Here is a 13878-nt window from a genome sequence, read left to right as displayed (position 1 = left end):
ATAGCACTACTCATTAGCACTCCTTCACAGGGGCCTACCGGAGGATTCTCCAGTCCTCCTATGGGCCAGTCTGAGCCTAGGCCTGGTGTTGTCGAGTTGAAAGCGGCTTCTGGGACACTTTTGAAGAAATGGTCGCACCAGTGGTTCCATCACCAAATCAATGTAACACCGAGCTGTTAGTGACCAGGAATGAAGACTAGAGGGGTCCGGGTAACGACTGGGCAATACGCACATGAAAAACGTACATGACGATCACTTACTATAAACAAACTACTATCCTCATCTCTTAAAGCAACAAAACGATTGATTCAAAAGGGAATGTGTCATTAGAACATGACTGGCATTGTTCAAAGCAGGTTTTTGTGTTTTGTGCGAGGGGATTTTTCTTCATATTCCGGTCTTTAAAGAGGAAAAAAACAAAAATGTGTAATTCTTACACTGGCCACTGGGGTATTTTTAGACTCCTACTTCCTGTCCGTTCAGGAAGAGATTTCAGCAGGCTCCATATTGTCAAATGATCACAATGACAGATAATGCCTCTATGCACAGCATCCCGCAATCACAATAGGTGATGTCACAGCTCACCTCCTCCCCACTCCCTTCACAATGCTCTTTGCATATGCGCATTACATGTTTAAATACAAAAGATAGGATTAGAGTCAGCTCATTGTGGCTAATGTTCAAGTGTTTCCCGAAACTACAGGAAATAAGAATCTAAAAATGCCCATAATGGTCAGTGTGAATATTGAAAGATATATATATATATATATATATATATATATATATTTTTTTTAATACAGTTTGTGATAGGAGAAAAAAAAAATGACAAAATTAAACAAAAAATAAAAATAAAATACATTTAACACAAAAACCTGATTTAAACATTGACATTTTCTTTAAGAAATAGTCTAAAATGAGTCACCGGGCAAGGCATTTTTCAAAGGTTTTATTTTAATAATTCTTGTATAACCAAGCAGTTCATTTAAGAGAATGCACAGAAAAGTCATTCCAGCAATGTTAGAGTAAGTCATACATTCTCTGCCCACCAAGTCAACAGGGAGCAGTCGAATCAATTCTCAAAATTAACAAAAACCATATTTACATAAATATGCATGTGACGCTAAGTGGAGTCTAGATGTCTTCTACTTCTCAGCTATGTCGATCTCTATGGTCCACTACTGTGTTTAGAGCATACATCATACGGATATGGAAGAGGGTGAGCAGAGGTGAAATCTGGTGCATGCAAGAATAAAAAAAAAAAAAATTAAATTAAAAATAACCAAAAAACCTGAAAAAAAAAAAAAATGGTCTAATTAAAAAGAATGAATTAAACATTTGGGAAGTTTCTTAAAAAAGGCACTTGGAGAATAGGGATCGAATTCTATGGACACAAAGCGTACAATGCACTTTTTGTTATAGGAAAAAAAAAACCTTCAAAAACTTTTAATACCAAAAAAGACCAAGCTCACAGCTTTTTTTGTGTAGAAATATATTACAAAAGAAGGTAAAAGCAAGTTAGAATGAAAAACATAAAAGATGTGTATATATATTTTTACAGCTTTGTATAAAAAAAAAAAAAAAAAAAGAAAATAAAAAGGGAGAGTAAAAGAAAAAAAAAAGAAAAGAAAAATATAAAGCGGTACTAGGCAAAAATGTCAATTGGTGTAAAAGCAGCAATGCATAGCCTTTTCTGATAATGTCTACATCGCCTCTGTAAAATGCAGATATACAGTAAACATTGTGATACTATTGGTTTCAAAACTACAACTTGTCGTCACGTGTTCCTGTCAAGGATAGATTAGTGGTCAGAACCCAGGAAGAAAAGGTTAAGTTCCTAAAGTTCGGTACAAAAAAAGAAAGGCTGGGGTACTGCTACACTTAACTATTCACTTCTTAACTAAGTGTAAAAGATTCCATAAAAGCCATCCTGCGTCTCTTCAGAGCATAGTCTTTATCATCGAAGATCAGGTCCCATTTCGCAGAGAGACCCTCTACCCACCCATTCCCCTACAAAGTAAGCATTCCCGAAAGAAAAAAAAAAATTATTTGGCAATTAACTACTCCATTTTTGTAACCCAGCAACTTATTTCATATTGAAGGCCAGAAGAGGACGCTCTTCTCGTTTCTGCCACGGGCTTTTTTTATTCTCTCCTTGGTCGTCGGATCCATCGTCTTGAATGGAGTACTCGTGATCAGGGCTGTTTAATGGCACTGGTGAGGAGTCTGCAGTTCGTTTTAGAGTTTCTTCCTGAAGGCTGGGTAGTTGGCCATAGATCTTTTTTGCTGGTGCCTCAATGAAAGGTCTATTATCCTCAGGGCTACACACAGCTGTTCCACATTCGCTACCACTTTGGTCCATATCATCTAGATAAACAAGCTGCGTGTAAGCCGTGCCGTCAGACATCTTCTGTTCATGCTGCTGGTGCTCCTGTAATGTTGGGTGCTGCGAAGAAAGATGATGTTGCAACAATGAAAATTTTTCACCTCTTCCTTTTCGACCAGATTTTGGTTCGTTCATGTCAACGCCAGAGTCTAAACTTGCATCATTGCTCCCGTTCTTCCCCGCTCTTTGGAGATCAACGTATGAATGTCTAACATGGGCGTTCGACCGGCCATCTAAAGACACAAACCAGGCACGGGGATGAGGCATGGGTCTTCCTCCACCCAGCTCCATTAACGCTTTCTCGGTCAACAGCTGCACTTCGCCGTTAATCTGAGCAATCGCTGCATCGTTCAACGAAGCTGGAATCGAAACAGATTCGGACATCACAGTGTTTTGCCCGCTCCATTCCATGCTTTCTCCATCTTGTAGATGTTGCTGCGACATCGCTTGAGAATTTAATTGGGAGGCTTGTACCTGCTGTGGATGTTGAGCGTGAGATTTGGAAAGCTCGGCCTGAAGACGTTCGAGTTCATACGGTTGTTCGGCAGACACGATGAGATGTTCTCCTGGCAGCTTCATGTAGTGCGCAGGAATAACCAGGGTGGGCAAAACATTTCTATAAACACCGTCATTCACCTGATCGACAGAATTGTAACATATAAGTTGACCTGGACGAGGGAAAGAGGTTGGTCGTTCAAGGTGGTCCACAGACCTTGACATCATACATTCATTCGGCCGTCGGTCTATGGACTGCTCTTGTTCAGGAGCAGAAGGCACAGGGTGACTTTGTTCCTGAAGATTTGGCTTACTTCCTGCCATAACATGGTTTACAGATTGATCCTTGTTTTCGAATAAAGGCGGACAGATCACAGAATTGTAACTCCGACGATACTCGTCTTTCATGGGAGACACAAAGCCATCTGAGATGTCTGCTGACTTTCTTGATTTCAATATGAACTGATCCAACGACTTATTGTACACCTGTCTCAACGTCCCACTTGGAGTCAAGTTATCCAACGACAGGCGGCTCTTCTCGTCTTGATGAGAAAGCAGCTCTTCTCTTGAGCTGAAGTCCCGTGAGGTATTATACGAAGGCTTTAGCATCGGAGTGTGCATATCCACATCTCCGCTGGAGGACATCATCTCCATGTGGACAGGGCTGATTAAGTTGATGTGAGACATTGATGTGGATTGATCTTTCTTGGAAGAATCCAAAGCAGATGTGAGCGGCAGCTTCCGGTGATGACGCGGCTTCAAACATTTCCTCCTAAGTAAATAAAAAATAAATATATTGTGTAAAAATTATAAAATAATAAAAGCAACAAATATGTAAAGAAAATGCAAGTGTGTGTATGTGGTGCCACATCAAAGACTTCAAATGTAGCATTAGACAATGGTAGAGTTATACATAACATAAAAAAACCTGCAGGTCCCCAGGAGTGGGGATTATGTTAGACACGTTTCTCCTACCTGTTGTCTGGCTTGAACCCTTCCCCTACATAGGATGTCCTATGTTGGCTGCAAAGGTATGGAGCAAGCTCAGGGGACGAGGCTGCTCCACACCAGGCTGGTGCCAGTGTGCTATACAGCCAGCACCTGCCAAAAACAGCAGCGATCGGAGCGAGCACCAATCACTGCTGTTTAGCCATTTAAATGCCGCTGTCAATCTGTCAGCCGTATTTGAATTGAAAGATTGTGTGGCACAATCGTTTTGTCACAGATGCTGATGGGGGGACTGCGAAGGGCCGATGGCATGGTCATGGCAGCTATTGAAGGCCACCCCCTCCTCCGTTGCGACTGGGCTTTTTTGGGAGATCAGTAATTTTATTATATTCTGCATTGCAGTACATGGTACAAGCACTCCAAAAGAGACTAAAAAATAAAAAAAATGAATTAAAACAATTTAAAAAATATTCTAAAAAAATGAATACATTTACACCTCCTTGGGTGTAACCTCACTAGAATATCAAGAATAAAGTTTTGTGAGCAAAAAACCCCCCAAAAAACGAGCCCTCACAAAGCTCTAGTAAAGGAAAAACAAATTATCTTTTAATATACAAAGTTTAGAACTTTTCTTAAACCAGTAAAATAAAAAAAAGCCTTGTTTGGTATTGCCATAATCGTATTAATCTTTGCAGCACGCTGTAAAAAAACAACGGTGGAAATTAGTTATTTTTTCATCGCTTCCAGTACATTATATGGTAAATGATTGGGGTCATTCAAAACCCGCAAGCCCTCGTACAGTTGTGTCGTTGAAAAAAATAAAACATTTAAGGCTCTTCGATGGGGAGGAAAAAAATGTATGCGCCAAAATGAAAATTGACTGTGGTGAGACATTATTAAAACTGTTCAAGAAGGCACAAGAAGTGTCTAGACTATATCCTAAATTTGGCACATATGTGTACTCCTGAAAATGCATGAAAAATAAATAAATTGGCAACTGGGTGCAACCTTTTGGAAGGGTGTGCTTACACAGTGTGACACTCCAATCAGTGCAGCCAGCATCAGGCACGATGGGGACGTTCCCTTTTCTCAATAGGAATGTGAACACCCAATTGACAATTTATTCATGCATTTTTAGAAGGAATAACAGAGAAACGATATACCAGACAATCATAAGAATATATGTACTACGATACTGGCGTAGTACTGCTGGAAACCAGTGGCTGAAGTAACACAAGGAACAGCAAGCGGGAGTAGAAGTTCTTGAAGTTAGCAAGGAGTTGTAGGAAACAATCCGTAAAATGACTTCGAACAATCTGGGTAAGAATGTTCAGGAGCTGGAGACTGAAACTAGGCTAATAGCTAGACAATACTCAAGAAGTGAGTGAGAGTTCTATGTGACTTTAAAGTGCACCTGTCAGCAGGATTGTGCTCAGTAAACTACATACATGGTCATGTGGGCAACATTACACTAATTAATATGATACCTTGGTTGATCAAATCAGTCCTGTGGTTCTTGTGTAATCTTTACTTTCAGTTTGGAGATAATGATATGCTTGTTCTTTGGGGCAGCCTGTGGGAGGCTCTCTGCTTACATATTCATCTGTATGCTCTTATGACAGCTCACCGTGCCTTCACTGACCTGCCTCCTATTTTATATAATGCATCTAGTACTGCAGGGCTAGGTAAAATAGAGGGCAGGTCAGTGAAGGCACGGTGAGCTGTCGTAAGAGCATAAAGATGAATATGAAAGCAGAGCACCAGACAGAGCGCCCCCCCCCCCCGTAAGCCGCCTCGAAGCACGAGCATAACATCATCTCCAAACTAAGTAATGATTACACAAGAACCACAGGACGGATTTCATCAGCCAAGGTATCATATTAATCAGTGTAATGGCGCCCACCTGACAGTGTATGTGGTTTACTGAGCACAATCCTGCTGACAGGTGCGCTTTAAGTATGCCCAAACAGGAAACAAGATGGATTCCATAGATTCAGAATCCACCATTTTGCTAATGGGCAATTGCAGTACACAACAGCAGCCTCCAGTGGTAAGGAGTGACAATACAGCACAATTATTAAAAAAGAACAATAGCGGCCACTAGCGGTCAAACTGTAGAAGGGCAACAGAAATCCAGATATTATGCTCCAGATTTGTCATTTCACGAGGAATACATATGATAAAGCTTATGAGCATTGCTCACTTGCACTTACCTACAATAGTATAGCAAGAGGCAGAAGAGGACCAGGAGAATGAACACAATCCCTCCTAATATTGCCAGGAGGAACAATGTGTGGTAGCTTGTGATATCTTGTTTGACCACAGGATCTGAAAACCAGAAGGGAACATTGATAACATTTTTCAAAGGATTTTCCTACAAAACAGTCAGCACAAGTAAAAAAATATGATAGCTGGAGCCCAACAATCACCAGAATAAAGGTCCCAGAGTGGCCACCAGGGATTATTTTAAGTCATGGTAGAGCATGGGTAAGGATGCTTAGTTCAGAGTCTACTGGAGTGATGGAGCTAGGCTGTAATAACGGGAATAGAGGCTACTAAACTTACAGAACTGTGCCTGGTAAACAAAGTAGGGGATCGTAGAGCGAGTTTAAAGGGGTTGTTCAGCAACAACAAGTTATGACATTTTTCCTGTGGATTGGTGATAACTTATTGATCAGTGGGGTCAGACTGCTGGATCTTGCACCAATTAGCACAAAGAGGAACAACAGATAGCAGCAAATGTTTCTCTGCTGATGCATATGGCAGAAGATAATCCTCTGTCATATGCATCAGCAGAACAGCAATTACCATTTCACTTTACTGATCTGTCAGAAGCAGGCAACAAACACATCTCAGCTCTGCCAAGTATTTATAAACTCCATTTTGGAGGGTTGTAGAACAGTTAAGCTCTGACAGAAACCAGCTAACAATGATGTAAAAGGAAACTGATGTCATTGTCTGCTATCTACATCACTACAGTTGCAACCAGGCCAGGCAAGATGCTGTACATTAGCAGAGTCCTCACAGAAGAATAAGGTAAACAATACACTTAGATTAGCTTGATGATAAAGAGAGGTGAGGTTAGTCAGGAGCACAAAAGGAGAGGAGTCAGCAGCACTACATGCTAAAACATGTAGTTTTAGCAGGTAATAATAGGACCGCCCAATCAGCTTTGAGAAACTGGATGCACAGAGTGGCAGATAGAGATAAAAAAACAAACACAAAAAGGTACAAGAAAAACTATGTTGCACTTAGTCTGCAAATTAACGGTGCTTTGTGAAAAATGTTATTGGGAGAATAACCCTTTAAACTTTATTTTTTTTCAATTTAACTACTCTTTACATACTTTTAGTCCCCCAAGGGAACCTGAACCTGCGATTGCAGTATATACTATATGCGATCAAACAATGCTTTAGTATTGCAGTATATAATAATAAAAAAATATATATAATAATATCACTCTCATATGAAAGCCACACCTGAACGGACTTCTCTGTTGGGATTGTGCCACATACTTGGCCAACGGCATTTACGAGGTGAACAGCAGCAATGGGAGATAGCATGGGTCAGAGTCTGAACACAGCACCCCTACATACACCAGACCAATGACGTACCTGTGTGTGTGTGTGTGTGTGTGTGTGTAATATATACAAGCACACAAACACATATACACACACACACACACAGTGGGTGTAATAAGTATTGAACAAGTCACCAATTTTCTAAGCAAATATATTTCTAATGGTGCCATTGACATGAAATTCTCACCAAATGTCAGTAACAACCCATCCAATCCACACAGGCAAAGAAATTAAACCATAGATGTCCATAAATTATGTGTAATAAGAGGTAACACAGGGAAAAAATATTGAAACACGTTTACTGAAATTTATTTAATACTTCGTACAAAAGCCTTTGTTGGTGATGAAGCCTCAAGATGCCTCCTGCATGGAGAAACTAGGGGCATGCATTACTCACGTGTGATTTTGGCCCATTCTTCCACAGTGATGGAGTCTTGCGTGGTGCGGGTACTTATAGGCCATGGAGGTTGAGTGCACTATTTATGGTTTTCTCTGAAACAACTGTACTTGCTGATTCCAGGTCTTTTTGTAGCTCTCCATGGACAACTCTTCTGATAATTCTTTTCACACCTCTGTCTGAAATCTTGCAGGGAGCACCTGGTTGTGGCTGGTTTATGGTGAAATTATGTTCTTTCCACTTCAGGATTATTGCCCCAACAGTGCTCACTGGAACCTCCAGTACTTTAGAAATTAATCTGTAACCAATGCCATCAATATGTTTTGCAACAATAAGGTTGCAAAGGTTTTGAGACAGCTCACTGGTTACCCATCATGAGATGTCTCTTGTGTGACACCTTTGTAATGAGACACCTTTTTATCGACCATCAGTCTAACCAACGGATATTATTTTTCACTAAGTGTCAGGATTGCTTTCTAATTACTGATAGATTTCAGCTGGTGTCAGGATTTTCCATGGATTTTTGCACCTCTCTTTCTTCATGTATTCAATACTTTTTCCTTCTGTCATTTCTCATTATCACACATAATTTAGGAGCATCTATGATTTGATTTCTTTGAATGTGTGGATTGGATGGGTTGTTACTGACATCTGATGAGAATTTCATATCAATAGCACTGTTAGAAATATATTAAATCAGAAAAGTTGTGATGTGTTCAATACTTATTTCACCCGCTGTATGTATACGTATACACACATACAAGTCGCAGGACGTTAAAGAGTTAATTGGCTGAATAGACGCCGAGAAAGACTGTCTATTCTAAGGCGAGGCCATTCATTTGAAAAAACCTGAATGATAGGTGTACTTATACTTATATTACTAGATGTCTTACCTGGGTTTGAAGGAGACATGGCTGCAACCCAGTATCCCATCTGTGGAGCAATGTAGGTCCAGGTCAGATGATGTCCTTCCTGTTGGATTATCCCGATACTACTTTTTACCCACGTTCCTGTCAATGACAAATATGGAAGAATTAATAACAATTCCAGCAACATGAAGGATCGTTCCCTCGTTCACGTGTTTTATGCACTGTGTGACAATTCTTTGCTATCAAAGAACCATAAAAAGATATTGCAGTCCCCTACTGCAACAAAAATCAAATACTCAAGATGACCACTAGGTGGAGCTGTTGGGTCAAAAAACTGGAACATACCCTATAACAACGCAAAGGATCCACTTGCAGGACAAAACAATGGGCAACAGACAATCATGCCACTATAATGGGGGCACCCAAATCAGTATATCCAAGAGGTATGCAGTATAGGAGAAGCTTTCTAGTCTAGACTTTGGTATTTTAACAAGTTCCTATAAGGCGGAGTTCAGACTAGTGTATTTTCAGTCTGTGTGCATGCCAATAGCACGTTTCATTTACACCTACAGTATATAGGCAAAAGAAGAAGAAAAAAACAACAACTCCCTGCATGCTCTAGTCAAGTTTGATTTACGGACAAAGCTCAAGTATAAAAAAAAAGTGTGAATTATCTCCCTTTTCGCCATCCAAAAATATTCTGTACTGCTGCATCCATAAGTGTCAAATTTATCAAAATATAAAATCATTTAACCTATAAAAAAAGGTAAATGCTGTTTAGAAAAATCAAAACCTTCCTCATAATGTGATACAAAGTGATCAAAATGTCACATGTAAACCAAAATGGTACCAATAAAAGTGCAGCATGCAAAAAAACAAGCCTGCCTACAGCTCTATGGACAGAAAAAAAAATTGATCAGGAACTATTAATATATATATATATATTTTACAAAAAAGTTCAGAATTTAAAGTCACCAAAAAAAAAAAGTATAAGTTTGTTATCGATATCATATTGACATGGAGAATCATGATGTCGGATCGTTTTTACAATGAACAAAGTAAAACGAAATCCCCCCAAAAACGATCCCCCCTCCCACAATTTCACTGCACTATAGATTTTTTCCCCCCTCATTTTTCAGTACATTATGTGGTGAAGTAAATGGGGACAATGAAAACTACAACTCCTGCCGCAAAAAAAATCCTCATATGGTTATGTCGACGGATTAAAAAAAAAAAGAGAAGTTATGGACTTAGAAGGAGAGGAAAAGAAACAAAAGCACAAAACAGAAATTTGTTCGCCTCCATAAGGTGTGAAGCCTATAAACATGGTAGTTACACAAGATTTAGGTGTCATATATGGACACTGTATACTACTAAAAGTATCAGTGGTCCGTAGCAACCAATCGGAGATTAGCTTTCATATTTTAAACAGCTCTGAAAAAATGAAAGCTGAGCTCTGATTGGTTGCTATGGGTGACTAAGACAGTCATACTATTAGACAGTTTTAGGCCTTCATTCGTGTTTGATATCGACTAATGTTGCACTGTTACGTTTAGCACTAGTGTACAGAACTACACATGACACTATCCTTATTGCCAAAATGGTACCCAGGAGCGGACGTGTACCTTTAAGCTCCTGGGCCCCAATGCTAAATAGGGCCCCTTCACACACCATAACTCGCGTGCGATTGCTACCCATGTCCCTGCCCCGCAGAAGGCCTCAGGGCCTGTCTTTTCCTCACTGGCTTTTTTAACAGATGCTTAATCCGCTCCATTAATGAGCGCATCTTTGTGCTGGTCAGAGCCTCTTAACCTACTTGTGTGTGCTACGTATCTTTCCCTGCCAAGCACGACTCAATGGCCACGCAGATGACAGGCCGGACAAACAACAGGGAATATGGCAGACAGTGAAGGCATCAGAGGGGGTCTCTGTCTGCCTCTAGTCTTCTGCACCTCAGACATCAGATCTACTGAACAACAACATTGCTCAAAAGGGAACTTAAAATTGGGCAAATGATGGTCCAGTAATCCAGAATGTGTGATAATTCAGCACCACTTAGGCCCAAGTGACGTCAGATCAAATCAACCAAAAACAAACAGCTGACTACAGGAACAGAGACCAAATAAAAAAAAAAAACAAACAAACAGGATTTGACATTCACATTATTAACAGAAAGACCCCAATTTAAGAAGTTGGATTTGGAAACAAATATTAAAGGAAAAAGAAACAAAACCTTGCATTGCAGTTTTAATTTTTAGACTATTGTTACAGGTCAATGAAAATGATATAGATTATATATATATTATATTTATTTATTTATTTTATTTTAATATATATATATATATATATATATATACACATATACATATACATATATATACATATATATACATATACATACATACATATACACAGTACAGACCAAACGTTTGGACGCACCTTCTCATTTAAAGAAATTTCTGTATTTTCATGACCATGAAAATTGTACATTCACACTGAAGGCATCAAAACTATGAATTAACACATGTGGAATTATATACTTAACAAAAAAGTGTGAAACAACTGAAAATAGGTCTTATATTCTAGGTTCTTCAAAGTAGCCACCTTTTGCTTTGATGACTGCTTTGCACACTCTTGGCATTCTCTTGATGAGCTTCAAAAGGTAGTCACCGGAAATGGTTTTCACTTCACAGGTGTGCCCTGTCAGCTTTAATAAGTGGGATTTCTTGCCTTATAAATGGGGTTGGGACCATCAGTTGTGTTGTGCAGAAGTCAGGTGGATACACAGCTGATAGTCCTACTGAATAGACTGTTAGAATTTGTATTATGGCAAGAAAAAAGCAGCTAAGTAAAGAAAAACGAGTGGCCATCATTACTTTAAGAAATGAAGGTCAGTCAGTGCGAAAAATTGGTTAAACTTTGAAAGTGTCCCCAAGTGCAGTTGCAAAAACCATTAAGCGCTACAAAGAAACTGGTTCACATGAGGACCGCCCCAGGAAAGGAAGACCAAGAGTCACCTCTCCTTCTGAGGATAAGTTTATCCGAGTCACCAGCCTCAGAAATCGCAGGTTAACAGCAGCTCAGATTAGAGACCAGGTCAATGCCACACAGAGTTCTAGCAGCAGACATCTCTTCAACAACTGTTAAGAGGAGACTTTGTGCAGCAGGCCTTCATGGTAAAATAGCTGCCAGGAATCCACTGCTAAGGACAGGCAACAAGCAGAAGAGACTTGTTTGGGCTAAAGAACACAAGAAATGGACATTAGACCTGTGGAAATCTGTGCTTTGGTCTGATGAGTCCAAATTTGAGATCTTTGGTTCCAACCACCGTGTCTTTGTGCAACACAGAAAAGGTGAACGGATGGACTCTACATGCCTGGTTCCCACCGTGAAGCATGGAGGAGGAGGTGTGATGGTGTGGGGGTGCTTTGCTGGTGACACTGTTGGGGATTTATTCAAAATTGAAGGCATACTGAACCAGCATGGCTACCCAGCATCTTGCAGCGGCATGTTATTCCATCCGGTTTGCGTTTAGTTGGACCATCATTTATTTTTCAACAGGACAATGACCCCAAACACACCTCCAGGCTGTGTAAGGGCTATTTGACCAAGAGGGAGAGTGATGGGGTGCTACGCCAGATGACCTGGCCTCCACAGTCACCAGACCTGAACCCAATCGAGATGGTTTGGGGTGAGCTGGACCGCAGAGTGAAGGCAAAAGGGCCAACAAGTGCTAAGCATCTCTGGGAACTCCTTCAAGATTGTTGGAAGACCATTTCCGGTGACTACCTCTTGAAGCTCATCAAGAGAATGCCAAGAGTGTGCAAAGCAGTCATCAAAGCAAAAGGTGGCTACTTTGAAGAACCTAGAATATAAGACCTATTTTCAGTTGTTTCACACTTTTTTGTTAAGTATATAATTCCACATGTGTTAATTCATAGTTTTGATGCCTTCAGTGTGAATGTACAATTTTCAAAGTCATGAAAATACAGAAAAATCTTTAAATGAGAAGGTGTGTCCAAACTTTTGGTCTGTACTATTATATATATATATATATATATATATATATATATATATATATATATATATATATATATATATATATATATATATATATATATATATATATATATATATATATATATATATATATATATATCTATCATACACACACACACATTTTATGAAACATTTTTATTGGCCTCTAACAATAGCGATTTTTTAATATTTTTTCTCATTTCTTTAGAAACTTGCCAAACTTTATGAATATCCAATTTTTCAGTTGTTTTCTCACCTTAGGGAGTTTGACACTATATTTTATCAAGATATAGATTTAAACCAATAAACCAATGCTGGGACCACCACAGATCACCAGAATGGGGTACCTTTATCCCTGTTCCCATAGGGAATGAATGGAGTTACAGACACGTGTGTGCACTTCTGCTCCATTTTAACAGGGATAAAGTACCCCGCTTTGGTTTTGACTGGGGGATCTCCGCGGTTGGACCCCACCGATCTTTAAGTTAATCACTAGAGAGGAGAAAATTGATTCAAAGAGAAATTCAGATACAGCAGAATAATAATTTTTATTTTTTTATTTTTTTTTTTTAGGTGAACCCAGCAAAATTGGAGCTTTTGTCTGAAAGCAATCTAGTCATATTTATGTTAGAAGCATTGCAGACTATCACTGTAGGAGACATTTTTATTTGTCCCAATTATCATCCTTTACATAGTGCTGGCCTAATACACCGAAGTGCCAACTTCTTCAATGAGCAGTAGATGAGGATATAAGAAACCCTCAGTAATTGGGAATATTTAATCATCCTTAACGTGTTAAACGTTCGCTTATTTGACATGACAACTGCTCCTTTTAACCATCCCTGGGTACCATCTGACATCCCGGCATTGTCATGTTAATATTCATTCATGTGTCAGATGAGACAAGAATTTGCAAATCACCTGCAAATCCTGGCAGAAAAAGAAAAACGAAGAAAAAAAAAGCAGATGTGAAATATTTGCATTTGGTACATTGTTAGCCGTACGCCAGATGTTCATTTTTCACTTAAAAAAAATTCTTGTTTTTCTTTTTCTTTAAGATCTCAGGACCGTAAAAGACTTTGTAGTGCAAATGAGAGAAGGAATCAGCTAAAATCCAGCTTTCCACCACGAAGACATTTGTGTGATGAGGGCTGATGAATATTTAAT

At 39.3% G+C, this 13878-nt stretch overlaps 1 protein-coding gene across 1 annotated transcript in view; it reads right to left on the bottom strand.

Moving 5' to 3' along the window:
* Positions 1–930: 930 nt before the first annotated feature.
* The window catches only part of FAM171A1 (family with sequence similarity 171 member A1), a 95734-nt gene continuing 82786 nt past the window's right edge, over positions 931–13878 (bottom strand). Inside the window, exons 6-8 of the mRNA XM_073677425.1 lie at positions 8698–8814; positions 6040–6154; positions 931–3650 (exon numbers count right to left, since the gene is read on the bottom strand). Coding sequence (XP_073533526.1) covers positions 2084–3650; positions 6040–6154; positions 8698–8814 — 1799 coding nt within the window. The 3' untranslated portion in view covers positions 931–2083. The remainder of the gene's footprint in view (positions 3651–6039; positions 6155–8697; positions 8815–13878) is intronic.

This window comes from Phyllobates terribilis, unplaced genomic scaffold (genome assembly GCF_046119375.1).
Source record: "Phyllobates terribilis strain yellow unplaced genomic scaffold, ASM4611937v1 Scaffold_4__5_contigs__length_816908805, whole genome shotgun sequence".
Taxonomy (NCBI): domain Eukaryota; kingdom Metazoa; phylum Chordata; class Amphibia; order Anura; family Dendrobatidae; genus Phyllobates; species Phyllobates terribilis.
This window is presented reverse-complemented; position numbering and strand designations above follow the sequence as displayed.